At 36.1% G+C, this 22,552-nt stretch overlaps 1 protein-coding gene across 3 annotated transcripts in view; it reads left to right on the top strand.

Annotated features, from left to right (window-relative positions):
- The window catches only part of AP3B1 (adaptor related protein complex 3 subunit beta 1), a 153,988-nt gene that overhangs the window by 115,955 nt on the left and 15,481 nt on the right, over positions 1 to 22,552 (top strand). For 2 of the 3 annotated variants that reach the window (XM_054002572.1, XM_054002571.1), the window contains 3 exons: positions 7,312 to 7,543; positions 10,409 to 10,493; positions 19,250 to 19,347. In XM_054002572.1, coding sequence (XP_053858547.1) covers positions 7,312 to 7,543; positions 10,409 to 10,493; positions 19,250 to 19,347 — 415 coding nt within the window. Of the gene's footprint in view, positions 1 to 7,311; positions 7,544 to 10,408; positions 10,494 to 19,249; positions 19,348 to 20,457; positions 20,495 to 22,552 lie in introns of all 3 variants that reach the window. The other variant, XM_054002573.1, reaches the window with a different exon arrangement.

Here is a 22,552-nt window from a genome sequence, read left to right as displayed (position 1 = left end):
CTGGCAGATCTTTAAGCAGCTCTTCCATAGAGCACGAGAGCTGACAATCCCCTGAGCAAGAAATCAGACAAGGTGGGCAAGAGACCGGCATGGCTGAGTAGGAACTTGCTGGTCAAAATTAAGGGAAAGAAGCAAATGCACAGGCAGTGGAAACCAGGACACGTAACCTAGGAAGAGTTTAGAAACAAAGCACAGTTGTGTAGGGAGGGGATGAGAAAGGCCAAGGTGACAAAACTGGAACTGAACCTGCCAAGTGACACAAAGAATAATGGGAAGGGCTTCTACAGGTACATAAACCAGAAAAAGAAGGTCAAAGAAGGGGTACCCCCTCTGATAAACAGCACTGGAAAACTGGAGAACTGGTAACAACAGACAAAGAGAAGGCTAAGGTACTTAACGACTTTTGCCCTAGTCTTCAATGGGAAACTCTTCCCACACCTCTTGACTGGACGGATAACAGGATGAGGACTGGGAGAGCCAAGTCCTTCTTTCCCACTGTAAGAGACAATGAGGTTTGTGACCACCTGAGGAACCTGAATGTACCCAAGGAGATGCACCCCAGAGTGCTGAGGGAATTGGCTGATGTAGTTGCGTGGCTGCAGGAAAGGCAGGTCCTGTCTGACCAAGCCAGTGGCTTTCTATGATGGGGTGACTGCATCAGTGGGTAAGGGAAGGTTACAGATATCTACGTTTTTCTGGACTTCAGTAAAGCCTTTGACATGGTCCACTACAATTGGGAGGAGCTGGAGTAAGGAGAGGAGACTGGGATAATGGAAGTACCATCATAAGAGGTTAGATTGCAGTGAAGTAGGGTGTGGGGATCAGATGGGATCCAGGCATGAAATGGGATAAGGAGACAAGTGGCATTTCCCTGTGGTTATGGGCCTCCTTCCTCATGCCCTCCTGCTCTCCCTATTTTGCCTCACCCTCTGTCTAATTGGAGAGATGTATTTGATGGGTGGACTGTTAGATGATTAAGAAAGCGTTTGGATGGCCACATTCTGGAGAGTGATGGTCAGCATCTCAGAATCCTGACGGACATCAGTGATAAAGTGGTGTCACTCAGGAACCAGTGTTATTTAGTATCTTCATTAATGACATAGACAAAGGGATCAAATGCAGCCTCAGCAAATTTGCAGATGACACAAAGTGAAGTGGTACAGTTGCCACACCTGAAGGACAGGATACCATCCAGAGGCAAATGGACAAGTTCTGGGAGAGAGCCCATGGGAATCTCATGCAGTTTACCAAGGCAAAGTGCAACATGTTGCACCTGGGTCAGAGCAACCCTGGTACCAGCACAGGCTGGGGATGGGCAGATCACAGCAGCCCTGCCCAGAAGGACTTGGGGGCGCTGGGGGATGAGAGGCTGGACCTGACCCAGCCATGGGCACTCACAGCCCAGAAAGCCACACGTGTCCTGGGCTGCATCCAGAGCAGTGTGGGCAGCAGGGCCAGGGAGGGGATTCTGCCCCTCTGCTCTGCTCTGCTGAGACCCCACCTGCAGTGCTGCATCAGCTCTGGGGTCCCAGCACAGGAAGGACATGGACCTGCTGGAGGGAGTCCAGAGGCCACCAAGATGATCAGAGGGATGGAACACCTCTCCTATGAGGAAAGGCTGGAAAAGAGAAGGCTTTGGAGTGACTTAATTGCAGCCTTCTGGTACCTGAAGGGAGCCTACAAGATAGAGGGACTTTTTAAAAGAGCATGCAGTAACAGGACAAGGAAGATGGATTCAAACTGAAAGAAGGCAGGTTTAGATTAGATATTAGGAAGAAATTCTGTTCTGTGAGGGTGGAGGCACTGGAACAGGTTGTCCAGTTGTGAATACCCCATCCCTGGAAATGTTCAAGGCTGGTTTGGATGGAGCTCTCAGCAGCCTGACCTAGTGAAAGGTATGTCTGCCCATGGCAGGCACGTTGGAACTTGATGATCTTTATCATCCCTTCCAACCCAAGCCATTTTATGATTACCTTGAAAACTTGATTCTTCTTGAAAGGATGATTTGAAACCATACAAATATTACAGTAAAAAAAAAAAAAGGGAGAGAAACAATTCATTTTGGCAGCTTTACAGAGGCAGACTATGGACAGCATAATAAAAGTGGTCTTTTGTTTGAGATCCATCTCTGGGTGATGTAAAAATCAGTGGAAGCTATCTGAGCAGTTTTGGGTTTTATTTCTTCTGATTTTTATATTTCTTGCAAGGTTTTGGAGACAAAAGTATTAATCTATCAATATCAAAGTCAAGTAAGAATTTTGGGAACTCATTTTATAATGTCTGAAATTGTCTGAATCCAGTAACGGTTTAAAGATATGATTATTAATATGGTAACTTTCAATTAGCCTCATTGACATGTTAATAATTATGAGAATTGTGGAGCCTAAAAGTTGGTGACAATGCAAAAAGAAGGGAGTTAGGATGTATGCTTTTAGTAGGTATTTGGTAGATGTAGAGCAGTTAGAGGCACCTTTGGTGGAAAGTGTTTTCGAAAATTCAAAATATGTCCTTGAGTGTCTGTATGTCTAGATAAATTAGCCCAAATTAAATGACAATATCCAGTTGCTTTGCTCAGATTGTACAAAATAGGAGCTAGTTTGATTTCTTGTTTGCTTTCCTTGCTCCCTGTCAGGGGATTGTCATTACTTTGGCAATCCATATTATTGTGATTTAGGTATGCTGTAATGTTGGGATTTCCAACAGCCTCTTAAAATAATGCAGACTAGGATGCTGACATTCTTTGCTTGCATTTTATCTTTTTATGAATTTATAACTGTTTTACTAAGAGCTGTATAAGGGAGACATTGCATGGTGGCTGTGAGTAATATATAACTGTTAACTGAGCAAAAGATCATATTTCCTGCCAGTAGTTGACTATTGTTTCTCTGGTTTTCCATCTTTCTCCTAATACTAGAAAATTATAGTTAAGTTGCTCTCATGGCTTCAGTTGAAAGATCATGTAAATGTGGCTGGACTGTGTGATAGCCCTTCTCGTCTTAGCTGTTGCAGAGTTACTGGAGCATAGCCTCACTATGAGAGTGAGAGAGGTTATAGCTCTCACAGCTCAATAGGTAATTCTTGGATTATGTCATGGATATTGCCAGTAGGAGGATTACTTAGACTAAATGTTACATTTAACAGAATGTAAATTAGAGGAATAGAATTATAATTTTCATCATCCTTTGAAGCAAATATTTATTTCCAATAATACATCTTTTATCCAAACATATACATTTATTAGCTAGGATCAAGAATACGTCTCTGTTCATTATTGAAGGATTTTGAAACTAAGGAACAAGTACAAAATAAAACAAACAGAATTTTGTGTCTGTAGTAATAATAGTATTAATAGTAACAATGCTTCTTTAAGGTCCCTCCCAGCCCAAACCATTTTGATTCTTTGTGACTCTATGGTACTGTGGACAGGAATGTATGACCGCCTCTCTTTTCGGTAGTAGGTTTAATAAACCATGTCGTGCTTTTTATTTTAAATAATTAGGGGAAATAGGTTTTTGCATCAATGTAAGCTTAATTAATAAGGACTTGCTGAGCTGGCAAAAAGAAACATGTTCATTTTGGGAGGATTCAGTGGTTTGTAACTAGTTAGCTTAGTTGTAATAAAGAAAGCCACTACTGTAATAAAGAAAGATAAGTACTACTGTTAGTGATCTTACACTTTTCCCTTTTTTCCCCATGATTAAAGGAGGGGGGACAAAACCCTAATGTTGCTCTTGTTCTTATACAAGAGCTAGTTTAAAAATACTTGCACTTCTTTTAGGGTGATGAATTATCTTTCAGCACATGCAGTCAGCCTTTTGGCTAATCTGGATGGTACCGAGATAGTGTAACCATACAGTATCAGTGTGGAGTCCTTACATGTGGTTGCTTTCAGTCAAAATGGGGTGGGAGGGTAGTCAGTATTTTAATTTTTTTATTCTCTTTCTAAACAGCTGTATAAAAAAAAGTTTTGCAAGTTTAATCTTAATAATCTAAACCCAAAAAAGCAGATACGCTCTGTCATAAAATAACTATTAGTGACTAGTTTGTATCCTATAAATCTAACTTGAGTTGATAATATGGTCCATTACCAGCTAACTGCACAGAGTATTTTTCATTTTACACTCTTCAGTTACTTTTTAGTGAAGTGTTAAAAAATATGAAGCTTTTCTCCTCTCTAAAATTGCACACTGTCTGTCTGTTATTAGGGAGATAACAGCTCTTATAAATGTTTCAGTAAGCGTTAAGTAGACAGTTATGTGCACTCTCATTCCACGCTTATTTGCTTACTGTAATAAACTGATAAAATATGTGTGGTTTGTCTCTGTGTATCTGCAGGCATCATGAGTCACATAGATTTCCTTTAGAAATAATGTTGTGTCTGCAGAATTGATTGGTTATTTTCATAAACCATCCAAAGGTACACAAACGACTTCTATTATTTAAACATATGCTGTGTAAGATTTGTAGGGGATTATCTCCTGGTTAGTAGATTGTGGTAAGCACAGTAGATGCTTCTTGTTCTGTTAACTCTGTGTGGTTCTATTTTAACCCCAGAATGATTACAGGTACCTGCCCCATGAGTCTTATCGCAACTGCATTAAAAATTTTAGAATTAAAACAAAAAACTGTTTACCAGACTGATGCAGCTGTTAAATATATCACATTACAGTCACATCAGCCTTTGTCAGCTCAAAATCCTTGCTAGCAAGTAGAGGTCTTGAAAATTCCAATTTTCCAGAATTAAATTGCTTTGTTCAACATACATATGTTTTATTTATTTCTAGTACTGCCACATTAAATGCAAGTGAAAATTAATGTTCTGCACAAAGAAAGATGACTTAAACATACTGTCATTATTCTGATGGTCCTGTGTGTTTTTGCTGCTATGTATAGAATGATGTTGAAAATAAAAGTGAATGGGCTCACAAGCTTTTTATTACCGAAACAAGAAGTAATGCTGAAGGAGGCACTGGCATAGATTAAAATCTCTAAAAATTACAGAAAGGATTCAGTAAAACTTGAATTGGTGTTACAGTTTAACTGTAGTGAGAGTCTTTTTCTCTATGTGTATGCATTTTAGAGGAGCTCATCCTGGGTGCCATCATGCAGCACATGTAGGACAACCAGGGGCTCTGGCCCAGCCAGCACAGGTTTGTAAAAGGCAGAGATCCAAAAGGCTCGGGCCAATGGTGTGAGGTTCAACAAGGCCCAGTGCTGGGTTCTGCCCCTGGGTCACAACAACCCCAGGCAGCTCCACAGGCCGGGGCAGAGTGGCTGGAAAGGACCTGGGAGTGCTGGTGACAGCAGCTGAACATGAGCCAGGGTGTGCCCAGGTGGCCAAGAAGGCCAATGGCAGCCTGGCCTGGATCAGCAATGGTGTGGCCAGCAGGACCAGGACAGGGATTGTCCCCCTGTGCTAGGCACTGGTGAGGCCACACCTTGAATCCTGTGTTCAGTTTTGTGCTACTCACTACAAGATGATCATTCTGGTGCTGGAGTGAGTCCACAGAAGAGCAGTGGAGCTGGGGAAGGGTCTGGAGCTCAAGTTCAGTAAGGAACAGCTGAGGGAGTTGGGGGTATTTATCCTAGAGAAAAGGAAGCTCAGAAGGCACCTTATCACTCTACAGCTGTTTGAAAGGAGGTTGTAGCCAGGTGGGGGTTGGCCTCTTCTCCCAGGTAAATGATAGAACAAGAGGGAATGGCCTCCTGTTGTGGCAGGGAAGGTTTAGGTTAGGTATTAGGAAAAAAATTCTTCACTGAAAGAATTATCAGGCATTGGAATGGGCTGGCCAGGAAAGCGGTGGAGTCACCATTCTTGGGAGTCTTCAGAAAGCGTGTGAGTGTGACACCTAGGAGCATGGTTCACTGAAGATGGCAGGGCTGGGTAAACAGTTGGACACAGAACTTGATTATCTTTTCCAACCTCTATGGCTCTGTGTTTCTGTATATCTACATGATGGACTTCTGACTACTTTTTATGTTTTCATTCCTATTAATAAATATGGTTAATAAAGCCAGCCCTAAGTTAGCACAGAGAAGCTAGTGTACTTCAAAATACTTTTGTTAATGTGAGTTAAACATAGTTCTTAAACTTGTTAATGTAAAATGGGAGACCTATTTAATGAAATAACTTTTCTATTATGCATGTCCTGATCAAATTGAATTGAATATTAAAAGCTAGAGGCTAAGCTTAAGCTTAAAAATGAGGTTTAAATTCCATCTTAAAACTTGGGTTTTGTTCATTATTTGAGTAATGGTTTAAATAGCATGCTAATTTGACTGCTAATAACCTCTTACTGTTATTGTCTCTTTCTGTGTACTGATAAGATATTCATTATTCAAGGTATTTCCTTTATTATTTCTTGACAACTGAGGCATTTTTTTTCCAGAGTTTGACCTTGTCAGTTATTTCTAGAAAACTAAGCAGACTATTAATCTGTGAAAGTTTGGGACTTCTATTTAAAGATGTTTTTGAGTTTTCAGTAACTGTGAAGGTCTATAGAAATGATACTTTTTCCATTCATTTTGTGTTAGTTGTAAGTTTGGTCATGTAATGATTCATTATTTTATAAATATAATTTGAAGTAAGTCTGGTCTTTCCTTAAAACTTCTGTAAAGAACTCAAATTCACTTATCTGCATATTTCTGTATACTCCTTACTTTTGAGTTCATTATTTCCTTGTCAGTAGTATCTGGGATTTTGTTTGCAAACTGAATCTCTTCTTTTTTTAATGCTATTTCTGCAGGATAGAACGGACTGAAACGTCCTTGGGATTTTTCTTATTGTTTCTAGCAGCAAGACTATTTAAAAATGTCAGCACCTTTCTGGTCTATATAACTATGTTTTTACTATTTCACCAGTGTAATTGTTAGACATTTTTTGTGGTTTTAACAAGAGAAACAGAAGACAATTTCTCAATATACTTTCACCTTACACAATGAGCTTGGGAATACCCTTGAATTCTTACGCACAGAAGGTTTCTGGCTGGAAAAAACATAACTATTTAACTGTAACTCTTAAAAAACGTGGTAATTTAATAGCTAACTATAAAGCTAAAAAATTGAAAATGGATTTATAGTGGAAAGTGAGACAGATACAACAAAAGTATTTTCAGCACCAGAAATGGTTTTAGGCTCTCTATCTGATATCTATTACTGCAATTTGCTTATGTATTTCACATGTTTCTGGTTCACTAAAATTCCAGCTCAAAAGCAGGTGCTTTAACTGAGTGAAAAATGCAGTATTCAGTTGTCATTTTTACTGTTCTTGACTTATACAGCATTTGCCAACTATTGTGTTATACTTAACAGGTCACTATGCAAGTCTCTGTGCCAACAAAAACACATGAACTGCTTCATCGAATGAGTGGGAAAGGATTAGCAGCTCATTATCACTTCTCAAGACAGCCAAGCATTTTTGGTGATCGTATGGTACCTGTGCAAGTGACAGTAACAAATACAACTGATCAGAAGATAGAGAATATTCACATTGGAGAGAAGAAATTACCTCCAGGCATGAGGATGCATGAGTTTAATCCAATAGGTAACCAGATCCTATGTTAAAAAAATCAGGCTATTAATCTTCAGCAAAATTTCAAATACAGGAAAATGGTTTTGCATAGTTACATGTATACTCACACATGTGTGTGTGGCGGGGAGGGTAGGTATACATACCTATACAGACACTCATCAACTATCGACTTGTTAGGACCAAATCTTTCTGCATCCCTACAAACTTTGAGTCTCTTACTGTCTTATTTTAGACTGGCTATTATGGGCTTCTATTAAAAAGGAGGTTTTGATTTTATATTTCCAATTATTTTTTTACTTTAAGAAGAAGCTTTAAGTGAAGCTAAATGTATGATTTGTATTGGTGGCTCAGAGCATTGTCATTTTTTCCTTGTGAGCTATGGCAGTAGAGTGGAAGTGTATGTTTTAGTTTAGCTTGTGTCTGCCATAGTTCTACAAATTGTGTCTGCTTAGATAAGATAAAAAGCAATGTGTAGTCAGACCTGATCTAAATTGTTTTACTTTCTACTTTCTAATCAGGATGGTTTTTTGCTAAATTTCTGTGGAAAAGAGTATAACACTTCAGAAAGAACACAGATTACAGCAAGTTTTTTTCAAGAGTAATACCTATGTACACAATCCTTTCTTTTCTCAGCAGTTCTTTATTTTAGGACATTGTGGTGTAGTCAGAAGGAGCAGAGGCATCTCTGTTTCATAATACAAATTCTTCTCCTTCAATGAGCTACATTATTATATTCTCTGCGAGAAAAGAATACAGGAACATGTTCTTAAAGCACAACAGTGAACTAAAGAGTATTCTTTGTTTTAAGTAGCTAAAATGTTTAGAACCATGTATTACATGACTCTAAACTATTGAAATAATTTTTTTTAACGTAGAAAAGTTTATGCAGATTTAAACCAAATAGCTACAAAAGCAGTTGTCCAGTGCTATGGTTTATTTCAGAGTTAAAATTAATAATAATAACTCTTTGCATCTTGGTAATGATACATACTTGATCAAGGCAGTTACTTTCAGAACTCTATTTTTGGTTAACCAGTTTTGGGTTTTTTTTAAGTGAATATTTTGCTGCTTATTCCTCAAAATAAGTCCAGCTCAGAATTGAAATGTCAAGTTAGTTTTGCCCATGAGCTTAATTTTATATCCCTACCTGTAAACAATTGAAGAAATAAAGCACAAAGGCTTACAAGTAGAAATCTAGTGATACTACAAATCAGATCAGGAGATGCTGTACCCACAATAACAGTCAATTAACAGTAGCATTCACTTGTCTCACATAAAAACATGGGGGAAAAAAAGTGGAATTAATAAATTATCCACTTCAGGTTCCTTGAGCTTCACAAAACAATCCTACCCTGTAAGGTATTTATTTCCCCAAGAAAGACATTGTGGTATTTGTCCTGAAAAGCTGTTGGTTTCTTCTGCAGAAAATAAGTTCTGTAGTTCTTCCCAAAATGTTCTTTTTCTTGCTTGAATGCAAATTTTCTGTATTCGTTGTCATGTTGTGTAGAACTAAGCCTGTACACCCTGTTCTTACTATATTTTGTGTTTCCAGCATTTGGAAAACACATCCTACAATCTATCTAGCAGACCCGACAGAAGAAGTGTCAGCATAGACAGGTATTCCTGCTGGAATATAAGTCTAGTTTTGCCTCAGTCACTGAAATTACTGTTGGCAATTGTCCTGATTCTTCCAGTAGAAGTGGTTCAAGTTATTTCATCCAAATCCCTGTGCACAACACTTTCTTGTTCCTAAGTGTGTTTGAAACTCCCTTTGAAAACATTAAGCTCAAAGACTTTGGTAAAGTTAATTCTGAATTTGAGCTGGAGCCTTTAATCTTTCAAAGCTTTAAACAGACTTTTTGGAATACTTTCTTTTCTATTCACTTCCTAGTGTTGGTTCAGACTTTAGCCAGCAGCATTGACTCCATGTTTTCTGCATTTTTACAAACCTAATCTTGAAATAGTTAAATTTGGTTGCATTTTGTCATGGAGCAACTGTCTACTTTCAGTTCCTGAAAAGTGTCAGGTACATTTTGAATAATCTGGATATCAGACTTTTTTCTGCCTGCCTATTCCTTTTTATTTGAATTCCTCTCTTTTAAGTGTTGTTGTAATCTTGAGAAGGCAAAGTCTGCTTCAGTACTTGTTTTTATTTATGTAAAGAAAGAGCTTACAAGGAAAAGCCTTTAATGAAAGCTTTATCTCTACAACGTTAGGGAAATAGTGTAGTGATTTAGCCAAGAATCTAAGAATGAGTATGTCTCTTGATACCTTCACTGCCAAGAGTGTCTCAGTCTGCACTGTTTGTATAGCACAAAATCATCTTCCATTTAGTGTTCATAATCCTTCTTTTCCCTTCCAACCAATGCAAGTAGAATATTGAGACACAAGTAAACCACAGTAATTATGAAATAAAGTTTAAATTCAGCTTATTTTCCATTATTGTGTGTATTAATGTAGATTTTATTTGTTGTATTTTGCAATTTACTGACTAAATCTGCAAACTAGTGTTACTGAAAATGAAGTCGCAGTGCTGTATCTGTGCACAATTAAAAGGATGTCACTTCAATAATTTTTTTCTGTAAATAATTTTCCTTTCCTTGCTTTTCTGATACAAGAACTTATTTTGTTGATAGAGCTCTAAGACTGAAATGGCAACACTTCATGTGCATTAACTGTGTGAGAGGGGGAATCCAGGATGCTTAAACGTGCAAGTGTGACATTTGGGTGATACGTATTTGTAATAAAACTACAACTGTTGGATTTTCTCTTACAGAGCTTTTGGGGGTTTTAATTATGTGACGTGTGGGGGGTTGCATCTGACGTCTTCTGCTGACTTGCATGTGTATTTTATCTGTTAAAAATCTCTTCATCCAGAGTGCCTTGAGCCTGGAGGATCCATTACTGCTACAATGGGTATTGACTTCTGTGATTCTACCCAGACAGCCAGTTTCCAGTTATGGTAAGTTCTTGGGAAAGGGAGAGTAATTTTTTGCTCCTGGAAGGGAAAAATAGTTTTCACTGGAAGTCTACTTGGTGGTATCAGATTAGCTGTTTTATTAAATATTCAAAGAATTAAACGAAATTGACAACATGATATACATCCAAGTTTGTTTGTAGAGAAATAGCACATTATTAGTGTTCAGTTTTACTTTTAGAAGCTTTACTTTTTTGTCCCACTCTTCTAGGGATTCTTCTTAACACCATCTGGAAAGGAGCAGTCATGTCTAACTATTCTGCTTTAGTGTTTTATATGTTCTTCCTTGTAAGAAACAGCAAGGCAAAATGGCACGTAGTGTGAGCTGTTTTACTACCCTGAGTCTTTATTATGGGTGCTTGTGGTTGTTGTAACATGACTGCCTGAAAACAACCCCAAAATATGCCCAACAAAGAAATGCTGTAGTTTCTTTTAAACCAATAGTGAGAATGAAACCAAGTAACTGGCTGGCCAACTAAATCTTGTCTAATATGCCTGATTTACAGTTTTTGTGCTCATTATTGGCACGTGCTAGGTCTTCTTTCTACATCCTAGGCTAGCAGGGAACCCATTCACCCAGTGAGAATTCTGTTATAAACTAGCATTTGAAAATGGGGTAATTGCAACAGTGGAAAAAAAATGAATGGGAGAAAACTTGAACCTTCTTTTAGGGGTTTTTCAGATTTATGTAGTCTTTTAAACTGTGTAAAAGCACTATACAGATCTGCACAATTTAATTTTTTTAACATATTTTGAAGTAATGGATTTTTTTATATGTTTTGTTGCAAGAGACACAGCTTTCAATATTAAGTATGAAAAGAGGGATGTTGAATAGACATTCACATTGCTGCATTTCTGTTTAAGGGAAGCCCTTCGTGAAAGTTCTGTACTTCTTCCTTTTGAAAATTTCTCTAGCAATTTTAGCATACTGCTACTAAGCACAGCTTGTTCAACTGACAAGTTATTGAAGATAGCATGAAAATCCTAATAATAGAGATGTACCCAAGTGATTCCTAAAGTACCACTGCTAAAATAACATTTCTTGTTCTAGGGGCAAGGAGATTTTTCTAATGGATTTTTTCTTTCCATTTCTCAAACTTTTCCCTGTACAATAGATGCTCCTGCATAGTCAGTTTACACATATTTGTACTCCCAGCAAAATCTCTGCAGCATGTAGTTTATGCACATCATGTTGTTATAGCTGGTCTGTATGCTATTTGCTGAATTTGGAAACAGCTTTGAACTGTTGCCTGGTGTTTGTTTGGGAAGGAGGTTCCCTTGTAGGCAGTGCAGTTTCCAAATTGCTTCAAAATCATAGACTCTTGACTCTCTTTATCGAAATATATTTTGAATTTTATAAAATAGTATCTGCTTGATAGTTTATCAGGCAGAAATATTCTTTTTTAAATAAAGCAGATATTTTTCTTTCAAGTATGTTATTTCAGTCTACCAATGATTTGATTTTTAACTTACACCATTTATTGCTAAGAATCGTAGCAGTGATGAGGATAAGCAATGTAGCATAACACATTGATTTTATGCAGATCATCACCTTTATGTTTTGGGAGGTCTGCTGTATTAGTGATATATAAAAACTGATTACTTTCTCCAACATTGCCTAGTAATTGTTTATTATTTTCCTATTAGACAAACAAGACAGATCAATATTCCTGAACACCAACCAGACTATGAGTAACATCACTGTAAATAGATTTGCCTCAGACCTCAGTGGTGTATTCATTTTAATGATTTAGACAATGTGAGTCCAATGACAAAAGCGCTCAAGCTAAGTTTAAAATTAAATTAAGAATAGGAATTGCTTGCTTTGTTCCTTTGCTAATTGATAGGGCCTTGTTTCTTTGCTGTTAGTTCCTAGAAAATAGTATAAAAATAGGTGAAATGTTATTTGCATTAAATTTGCTATTTTACACTGAAAACTTATTTTGTTCAAAATCTTACTGATATTCAGTATCACTGAAGAAAATGTGCAGTGTGATGTTTTGGGAGCAATGTCTCAAAGAACTCAGCTGCAGGCTCTGTAACTTATCATACTTTTCAAAAAGCTTTTATCCAAAAGAAGGAATGACTTCTAGAAGTTTGTCAAAATGTAGTTGAAATAATGTGCACACAAAGGTGTCTATATTCTTGTATTTCCTATTAACATATCTCTATGAAAGATGTTGTCAATTATTTTATATTTTTGATAGAAGCATGTTCAGCAGTAAAGTGTTCCTGATCATAAGAATTTTCTTTATGTTGTTCTAAGAGGAGCACTTTATCTTGCATCAAATGTAATTGATCCTGAAGCAGTGTAATCACAATTACTCACTTTCTTAATTGGCCTGCCCAAAATCAGAAAATGGAAACCGATCGGCAGTGTTTAAATCAATAGCTTTGTAGTAAAGCTTGTGGGGGTAGGGACATAATGGTAATGGGTAGATCAATTGGTCTTAGATGCCAATCATGCACTGTGTGTTTTGCATAGCAAACACTACCCTCTGCTTAGGGATGTGCTGTTGTACTAGTGGTTCAATAAATACAAACTGTATAAAGAAAAAAACTAACATGAGTCATAAAATATTTATATCCTTTTTCTGAATTTGTTGTACAAATCAAGGACAATGAAGGAGAAACTGCAATATGGAGGTTTGAAGGAATGAGCTTTGAAAGACCTCCTGGTTGAATACTATTTTTGGTAAACAAAACTTACCAAGATCACACATCTAATTAAAATGGGGTGAAATGCCTCAACTTGAAAACTGTGCCTAATGCATTTATTTAGAATGCGTATTAGGATGTTCACAGCATGTATTTGTAAGGAGAATATCTCTTCATTGTTATTTTTCTTATGCCAACTCCTTCCAGAGGCAGCTATTTCAACCACACTGGTGTTCTGCATGATAATGCCTCTCAAGCACAAAGTTAAAGAGGAATAAATGGAGGAACTCAGCCTTTTAAAAGATTTTTTTGAATGTTACTCTTTGTTTTCATGCTACTTTGTTCTCATTTTGCAAGCAGGATATACACAGCTTAGGAATTTAAAGCAATTTGTTACTGACTAACTCACATGCAAGGTAGGTTGCTATCTTGTTGAATTCTGGTTAAAGTTTAGTATATTCACCATCCAAGTAAGAGACCTGAGCCTCAGCTGAGCAAAGAAGAGGTTGGAATGGATTCTTGATATAACAGACCATCTGCAATACTCCACTGACTGTGGAATTACTTCCTTTTTTTCCAATGTCAGATCTTAAAGATTTCCATATCAGTGTGTTTTTTGTTGAATCCTTGAGCTCCTAGTGTTCACCATTTCAACAATCCTACCACTAGTGTTACCTTAATTGTCTTGCATGTCTCTGCTTTTCAGATATTTTCAAGTCTTTTTCTCAGCTTACTAGTTTTTTGGGATGTCTGAACAAAGATATGGGAGCTTTACTATGTCAGAATTTTGCCCATGGATCCTTGGAATGAAAATATTTTAATCCCTTGAGATGAAAGACAAGGAAGGTTATAGAGACAGAGAGTTACAGCACATACATGCCCTTACTCTATTTTTTGTATATGTATTTAGCATTATGAATTCCTGTCCATGTTTAGATAGCTCAGTAGGCAAATCTCCAATTTCTTGTAGTCATGATGAATAACTAAAGGTGAAGGGGAGGTGTCCTTTTTACAACATTGAAAGCTGGAGAAGAAAGCTTGTGTTTACCTTTTCTTTCTTATTCTTTTCATCATCTCTTTCCAAATTATCTTAGTTGTTCCCAAAACCATGAAAGAACCACAGCTTTAAAGATAAAATTGATTTATGGAGAGCCTGGTTCTCTTCTTTTTTCTGTTCTTTTGATAAGTACGCAGGGAGTTGTTTAGCTTTCTTTGAAACTGTTTGGTGTAGGGAAGCTGTCCATGCCATGCATCTCTCTCCCTAGTTTTGATTTTGCATTTTCTCTCCCTAGTTTTCTCAAGGTTTAAGTGCAAAGAACACAAGCAGAGCTCCCAAGAAGAAAGAAAAATTGAATGAAAGCAACAGCTTTTGTGCCTTTCATTATTTTTCAAAATAATTAGGTAATTGGAAAATAGCATGACATGACAGAGGTTTTAAACTGGTTACTTTATATTGGCACTTCTTAATGTCCCACTGTCATCAGAAGGACCCTCTCCTTCTGATAAACAGAATACATACTCTTGTATGTCTGTTCATTTCATTTGTCCTGTACTATATAAAGAAAACATTTTGCTGATTACTCCAGAAGAGTTTGGTGTAGCAGAAAGAGTCTAGCAATTTCTTAAATTAAGTAAATTCTGTGGATGTGATTTAAAAACTTTGTTCAGTCTGTTCTCTGCAGGTTTCATCTTATTGTAGAAGCTTTTCCTCTGGATTTTATTTTCAAAGGAAGAGATTTTTTGCAGCATGAAATTTACTTACTTCACTCTGTGTTGATGTAGAAATCTTCCCAAGCAAAACTTCTACCTGCAAAGCAAGTAAATGAAGAGGGTTGGTTTGGTAGCAGTCAGTATTTCTGTTGAGTGCAAGCATGCATTCAGGTGTAGATGCTTCCACAAAAGCATCTGATTAAAATTATGTAGTGGAATATGTTATGGAATATACTAAAAACTAATGTTAGAGATGTAGGATTGTCTTCTCATTGCTGTCACTTGCATTTTCACTTTTTTCTTGCTGTTTCCTTCCCTAGTGCTTTGTCAGCGGATCACCAAGTTGCTTATAAATGTAAGACAAGCAATCTGGTACTCTTCCCTTTATTTCATTACTCTAAAATAGTCAGTTGGCCCTATTCCAGAACACAATTATGCCAAGATAAATAACTGACCTGGAAAAAACAAGGCTGGACATGAACAACGGCTTTCATTTGTTCTTTTACTTCGGCCTTTTTCTCATGCAAAAGCAGGATGCAGTCCTTTCCTTTCTTCAGCAAGACTAGGAATCAAGTCCCCTATACTTCTCTATTCTGTGTTTTGTTTTGCAGGAAATTAATTCTCTCTTAGTGTTGCTCTTCCTTTCATGTTCTTTTTTTTTTTAATATGTGTGGAGATTTTTGTGAATACAAGACAAAAACAGTAAGCTGGTTTGGGATAGATATGTTCTGGGACAAGCTGCTCCTGGGCATGAAGCAAAAAAGCATAGTATAAAGAGCAAGAAGAATATTCCCAGTCTTATTAGAATACTAATTTATTAAAAGCCTTGGAGTTAAGACTTTAACCACTGCTATTGCGGAATTTTAAAAAAAGTAATTCACAAGCATTAGTATTTTTTACTTTCGTTTTAAAGAAGATTTTGCCATCACTGTTCTCAAGACTTTTCATATGGTAGAGAACTTCTTTACCAGAAACCCTTCAGAGCCAATTCTTTAAAAGAAACTCAACCGAACTGAGAGGAGAGAGGGAATAGCCAAGGGTTTCAAGTGACAACTGGTAGCTGCTCCCACTCCATCTACAGACATATACAGAAATCTTTACTGTGCATCTTCTGAATGTTAGTCTTGCAGTGTCATTTATTGTGGAGCTAATAAGTCTCCCTTCATTCATGTAGGAGCATTATTGTCTTTGTCTCTCATTTTTTCATCTTGATGTGTGCATCAGAAGATAAATTCATGTGATACTTGCAATTGAATCATGAAAGTGATGTTAGTCTTTTAAACATAGAATATGTACAGTTCAGCAGTTTTTAAGGAGTCAGTAAGAGTAACGATGTGTAATATCATTTGCCCATAAGTTCACAATTAAATACATAACAGATTTGGCAAGCTACTGTTGGAAAGGTACTGTTGTCAGACATCCCCAACTGTTTGATCCTTTTAGAGCTTCCCTCAAAGAAGTATTAAGTATTCATGTTCCTCGAAGGCTGTAACTTACCAACTGCACATGCTAATACCAGAAAATGCAGTCTTTAGTATTTTAAATCAAAAAACATGTTCTGTTGGCCTGAGAAACTTAGGGTATTTTTTCTGGTAAGCTGCTTCACCTTGATCTTTCAGGAAAGTTAAAGAAATACCACCTGAGAGATGCTTCAATGCAGCTTGAACCAGTTGTCCAGCCAATTTTTAAAAGTTAATATAATATTTTGTTTAAGCATCATTTATATTAATTATAGTCTTGAAAATATAAATGAATAAGTTAAATACACTGAAATTTAGTTCACTAGGTTCTGGGGGAAGTTAAGTAGTTGTATTCCAAGCCTCAATTTTATTCTCAAATTTCTCCATTAGATATCTGATGAAATCTCCATCTTTGGAGAGATACTCAGAGCTCAAATGAACAAGGCCATGAGCAAAGTGAGCTAAGGTGACCCTCGCTTAAGCAAGAGGTAGAATCAGGTGATTTCTAATGCCCCTTCTGAATCGTATTGTGGTTCTATGGAATTATGAAGTAAGTTTTATTAAATTAGATATTATGAGCTCTCTAATATAAAAATGTAATAAAAGAGATGCAGATCAATAAACAAAAGCTGTATATTTAATCTGTGAAGTGTCTGATAAAGAGAACTTATAAGGAAGGATGATTTTCTGTAGCTGAGAAAGAAATTTACTGAAGCATACTGGAATTAAAGTAATGCAAAGGAACCCAGATGCTGACTAAAGTGAAATTAAGAACAAAGTGGTTTTGAAGAACAACTAGCAATCAGAATTTCTGTTTGTAGGCTACGAAGAGATCATGTTTTATCAAAGAATATATATTAGCTATTTATTCACTAGAGGAAATGGAAGTGGAATGTTTGTTAACAGCAGAGGTGTCAAGTGGTCCTCTTGAGCAGTTACAGACATAAAAAACACAAGCTGTACTCATGCTTTTATTCCTTCTTATTGTGGAAATACTGTTATAAGCATTAAAGCAATCTAATAATTGATGTTATAAGTCAAGTTTATGTACAAATGGCATCCCTCCAGTCAATGTAGGACATAAATCATTGTACACCAAATGGTTTATCTGTTTCATGCTGAATTATATAGAGTACTTCTTGCTTAAATATGAAACGTAACATTGGTTGAACAATCAGTTGAACAGTGTCAATGAAGGTATTGTTGAAACTGTTAGTCTTATAGTCCAAGTAGTAGGTATGAATAGCAAAAAATTAATGAGGCAGTTGATTAAAGACCCTTCCATCAGTTCTTAAGATGATGAGTTCTTAATCACTTTTCAAAGGAAAAATCAAAGAAAAAAATACTTCTTGCTTATTTTACTGTGCACTTAATCAGGCTAGACAATCAAACAAACCCTGCTCTTTTATTATAATAATGACTTTAGAGACAGATGGTATTTAAGATAGCACAGAGGGGAAGAGAAGTACAGGTGAAAAGTTTGAATTTGTTAGCTTTTAAAAGCAGCACTTAATAAATGTTTTTTATAAAGGAAATACTAGAAAGTTTGAAGGGATTGTTTACTAAATGGCAGTTCTCAAAAAAGTTAGCATAAGTGTTCAGTTTTATTTGAACAGCCCAGACTTGAGACTGCACTCATAAGCATAATTATAGCACATCAGAAGCTAGAAAATAAGCATTTCCTTTTCAAAATGGGTAATTACGGATACGTATTAGAATTTTGAATGGAAGGACGGTAGAATGCTTCTCTGTTTCCAGGTGCCTTGTCTTGCATCTTTAGGAGGGAGACACATATGTTTTCTATACTATTGATCTATAGTGCTATAGTTTTCCATCAGTCAACTTTGAAGTTGCAGAGTTATAAAATATCAGTAGCACATCTTTTAGGTTAATTTAAATAACATGGATGTTAATGGATGAAATGTATTCTCCATTCTAATGATTGTATCATTATATTTAAGTAAGATATCTGAGGTATATCACCAATCAATAGATATTTGCTATTTGGTACACCAAAAAAAAAAAATAAAGTGTTCTTTTCTAAAAATTTCTCAGGCCTTAAAGCATTAACAAAGATTCTGACTGATCCTGATTTGCTAGGCAAATCCCTTATGGTACAGTTAGTCAGTGAAACTTAGCAGGGTGAATGTATCTTGAGTTTGTGTAGCCTTGAAGAAGTCTTAGACAAAATAGTTGGAAACTTAAGAGAATTGAATGGATAGGGAGAGGAAGTTCACTGTATGATATTTATTTCTTAAGGAGAAATATGTAACATTTAATAGTATTGTGTTTCTAGTGATAGTATTTTTTAACTCTGCCATTTAAAAATGGCCTCAAGTTCTGTGGTTTTCCAGCATGCTTTTACATTTACCAGTATGCTGCGTAGTTTTGTTTAAATGTACCAAATACTGTAAAACTGAAGTTATCAAAACTTATTTCTCTTTTACTACTGTATTTATTGTTTGGCTTGTTTGTGTTTTTTTTTCCCAGACAATGTCATCCTTTTTTTTTGAAATTATATCTTTTCTATGTTTACCCCTATTTCTAGGACAGCTGTAGCTGATGACAGTATGTGTAACAGTTCTCTTAAAAGATTTGTGAAATGCACAATAATTTGTCCTTTGCAAGCATTTAGATTGAGTGTGATGCTTTGTAGATCACAAATAAACATTGATCTGAGCAAAAGTTACATTTTCAGAAATATAAGACTATGCCTACCACATTTGTACTGGAGAAAATAGATCAGCTTTACTAATGTAAGAAGTTAGACAGCTTTCAAATTAATAAGGTAGAAATCATACAGGTAGTTTTTACACTTTTTAATGATTTCACAGAAAATTTGAAACTGATATATGTATATTTATTAATCTGTGTTGAAGCACTTGGTTAAGTCTCTGTAATTTCTCTTTGTAGCACAAAGGATGATCACTTCAATGTTAACATTCAACCTTCTGTTGGAGAACTGCTCTTGCCTGTCACTATGTCAGAGAAAGATTTTAAGAAGGAGCAAGGTGAGAAATACTTCAGCAGCTTCAGTAAATTTACTTGGATGGGAAGAGGACTGCATGCCTTTCAACTTCCAAGCATACAGAAAGTGCTTCCAGTTGTAGGTGGTTGAGTTAGCTGCTGTTAGTATTCACTCTGACAATTTTAAGTAGCTTAAAAATACCTTGAGATGGATGTGCTGTGATATGATGCAGTCTTTAAAGGGTTAAAGCCCTCTCTTTACCCTAAAACAGTCTTTCAGCTCAAGAGTTTTGGCTTCTCATCATGAAGTGTGAATGCCTTTCCTACTAGCAATAAAACAGAAACTTGTGATGCTTGCTCAAGGAAATGGACCATTTATACATTGGTTGGTATTGCATTGGGTTTTACTATTCTTTATTCCAGTACTAATTTTCAATACTGTTAATGTACCTGTTCCTCAGCTACTTTGAAGATTGTTTCAATCTTTTCACTTTCAAACACTTCATATATAAAAAACTACTCTTGTTGGAATACTGTTTTAGAATGGTGGTATCTTATTTGTACTTCTGCATTCTACTAATACTGTGTTTTCAGAGAATTTAAGTCTCTTATACTAGTCCAGACAGCAACCCCCATAAGAGCTTTTAGTAACTTAAATATTTTATTCAAAATAATTTGAGAAAAATTTGCTTAGGTTTGACCTAAGCATATGTTAAAATGGAATAGTCAATACTGCTGTCCTTAATCTGGATATGATTCTTGGATATTTTAAAATATAAGTTTTACATTTTGGATACACTCAAATGTAGTAGTGTTTATTCATCTATCTCAATGTATGGGGATTTACATGTGTATGTCTCTTCACACTGAAATAAGAATATGCCCATGGGATCCTATCTCATTGCTGTGTAAGGCTCAGAAACTCAGTATATCCATCAAGCAGTCAAGAACACCAATGAGTAATGTTATGTATTATTAGTTATTGCTTTTGAGCATTTCTTGCTTTTGTGTTTTTGAATTATTAAGAAAGTAGTTTAAATACTGTCCAGATCATTTGCAGTTAAGCTTATGGCTGCAATGAAAAGTTAGGATTGTGCTTTGCTTTCATAACCAATTGATACTTATTTGCTGTTCTTACCCTTTGCTGGCTAAAGCCTGCCTCTCTGCTTTATACCTGCTCAGCAAACCAAGGTGAGTGATTGAACGAGGCTGTGTACATTTATTTTAAACTGTTCCCTTCTAAAAATTGTAGCTGAAGTTGTAGTGAAAAGAAGGCAGATTACTGTGCTTCACCCCTCCCTGTTTTTATGTTTTCTTGCTTTGTGATATTCTGATAGAGTTTTTGTATGCTTTACTGTGACTGAGGGCTTTTTTTCCTCCTGACTGGCCATACAGAACTGTGAGGACATAGAAGAAGTGTACTTGGAGAATAGCTGTGGTCCTCTGTGGAGCTGTTGCCAAAATTCCTTTTTCTTCTGCCATTTTACTTCTATGGTTGTTGATTATTTGTCTGAATAAATCTGGCAGCTGTTTGCTATGTTTAATAGAGCAGAAAGGCTACTCTGAATAAAGCTATTTGAAAATTTGTTTATATGAAGTATTTGTAAATCCATGAAGGTCTCTTGGCATTTCTGTATAGCTCGCTCTGTCTTCCTGAATTCATTCTTTGATGCAGGACTTTGCAGGCTGGCAAATTTACTACATGTTTAAAAACCTTTCCTGTTGCATCTTTTTTCTTTTGGATATCAGCTGTATCAGAATATAGAATATTCTTGGTAACAGAGGTCTCAATTCTACATTTTGCATTAGTATTTATTACAAAGCTCTAGGAACAGGTAGCATATGGGAAGAATTACTTTGTGTTCTTGCTAAATGAAAAATCCAAATTACAATAATAAATGCAGGGCAATTTAGAAGTTGGTATATATTATTCTAGCTTGTGTTTAACTTCAATTTGCTTGTATTCTCCAAATGAATCTCATTTATATAACTTGTTTTTCTTTTTTACTTGTCATGCTTTTTCTTTCTTTCTTTCTTTTTTTTTTTTTTTGGTTGGTTGGTATGTGGAGATGCCTGGTTTTATTTGCTACCAATAGAGATAGGTAAAAAATAGTGAAGGAATGAGGAGAATATTAGAAATGCAAGAAGAGAATGAAAATACATACGGGTTTTAAGGATTTTTACATCTAAATGGCATGTGTAACCTAATAAGAATGCTAAAGAGAAAATAGCTGGTATTATACTGCTATGTAGAAGACAATTCATTGCTACACATCTTTACTCAATTACACTCTGCTGTTTTGCATTGTCTGTTACATTTGTGTATGTCCATTTTCTTCCTGATGGCATAAAGAGAGAGGAGCAGATAGGTTATTGAATATTCATGGCTGTGAAGGTTATCTGGTGGTAGTGGCAGAATCTCAAAAGCTGTTTTTGTCCACATGCTGTGTATGATTTACTTAGCTTTGCTGCGCCATCTCCCCTTTCCTTCCCTCCTGAGCTCAGGAATCCTCTGGTGAAGTAATACCCCAGAGAAGCAGCTGAGTTAGTGGTTGTTGTGATTGACAATTTGGAATGAGTGAATTAAAATTATATTGTTAAACACTCTTTACCTTTTTACTCAAGTATTTCTTCTGATCCTTCAGGACTCAGAATTTTATACCCTATTTATATCATATCCCCATGAAAAGTCGAGTTGCCATAGCAGGAATTGTGCATGAATGGAACATTTACTATTGGGAACTCTGTATCCAGATTTCAACTTGTCTGTTGTGTTCAAAATTCAGTAGCAAAACTCTCATTTTCTCAGTTCAGAATAGGACTAGTCTTGCTGGCTAGCATACTTTGTTACCCATCATTGTAATTTTTCCAATTAAATTTTCTTTTATTATTTAAAATACATACAGTTATTTCATCATATGGTGGCTAACCCAGACTAATTGCTGCTTTGTGCTCATGCTAGAATTTTCTTGGATTCTTGTGTTTCAAGCAATATTAAATGTGTCATGTGATTGTTGAAGCTGGATATTAATCAGAATTTTTCTGATGGTGTTTTTAAAATAGGCAATTAAAACTACTTTAGGATTTTTTTTTCTCTCAAGAGACATGTTTTTAAATAATTTTGTCAACTTTTTTTTGGAAGTGTATTCCTGAATCACATTTTAAAAAAATCAAACCAACACGAAAACCAACCTTGGTTAAGTAAACAGATAGTTTACCTAATTTTATTAAAACTGTACATATATAAAA

This window comes from Vidua macroura, chromosome Z (assembly GCF_024509145.1).
Source record: "Vidua macroura isolate BioBank_ID:100142 chromosome Z, ASM2450914v1, whole genome shotgun sequence".
NCBI lineage: Eukaryota > Metazoa > Chordata > Aves > Passeriformes > Viduidae > Vidua > Vidua macroura.
This window is presented reverse-complemented; position numbering and strand designations above follow the sequence as displayed.